The 842-nt window shown below is 33.5% G+C and overlaps 1 protein-coding gene across 1 annotated transcript; it reads right to left on the bottom strand.

Annotated features, from left to right (window-relative positions):
- Positions 1–2: 2 nt before the first annotated feature.
- AAJ76_5020001 (hypothetical protein) lies at positions 3–842 on the bottom strand (the record flags this gene model as incomplete). The annotated part of the gene is made up of 1 exon (XM_024475903.1): positions 3–842. A coding segment is annotated over one exon (840 nt), but the record flags the coding sequence as incomplete, so codon positions are not given.

Raw genomic sequence — 842 nt, 5'->3', positions numbered from 1 at the left:
GGATTGAATTTATTAGAATGTATAGATATTTGTGCTACTTTATATTGCAACATTGAAATTTTTTGCATGGATTCATTATATGAGGGTAGTATCATATTTGGCTGCCATCCCAATTCCCCATGTGGGTAGAATAACACGTATGTCATTGGATCAAGATGTGGACTTAATAGATTGAGCTGTAGATTATCAGTACTTACTCCTTTTGCATACACCTTTATATCTCTTTCAAATGGCGGTTCTCCATTGTTATCGGTGAATATCATAGCTATCTCACTGGCAGTAGGTGCATTATATCTTTTAGCAGTTCTATTCAAACTTCTATTAAATACCATAGAGAGATTTCCTTTGTATGTGCCATTACTTTTTGCTTGTCTTTCAACCTCTGCCATATTATAATATGCTTGTGCATAAGGATTGACAGAACGTATTAGTCTATCCAAATTAGACATGACACTAAAGTCACACGCCGCATTTGCACCATTTCTTGTTCTTATATCATTTGCCTGGTCTGTATCAATAACATATAGCTGTGCATATTTTCTTGGTTTGTTTTCATCAACATTATTAACATTATATGTTGTATGATACACTTGTCCATGAATCTTCAAACAATAAGGACCATTAGTAATTGTCTCTACTTGTGCACCTAAAGAAGCAAATGATAATGCACTGTTATATGATCTTATATTGGCTTTGAAGTCTTTATTATCAAACATGCCTTTAAGAACTTCTGGATATTCATGATGTTCTTGTAACTTTACTTTACCGAAATGACAGCAATTCTTGTATGCACCTTGTCTATTTACTTCATCTTTGAAGTGTAAAGCAGAACAATGCTTACA

Source organism: Vairimorpha ceranae, assembly GCF_000988165.1.
Source record: "Vairimorpha ceranae strain PA08 1199 chromosome Unknown NODE_502, whole genome shotgun sequence".
In the NCBI taxonomy this organism is placed as follows: domain Eukaryota; kingdom Fungi; phylum Microsporidia; family Nosematidae; genus Vairimorpha; species Vairimorpha ceranae.
The sequence above is the reverse complement of the archived record's forward strand: the minus strand, read 5'-3'. Positions and strand labels throughout refer to the sequence as shown.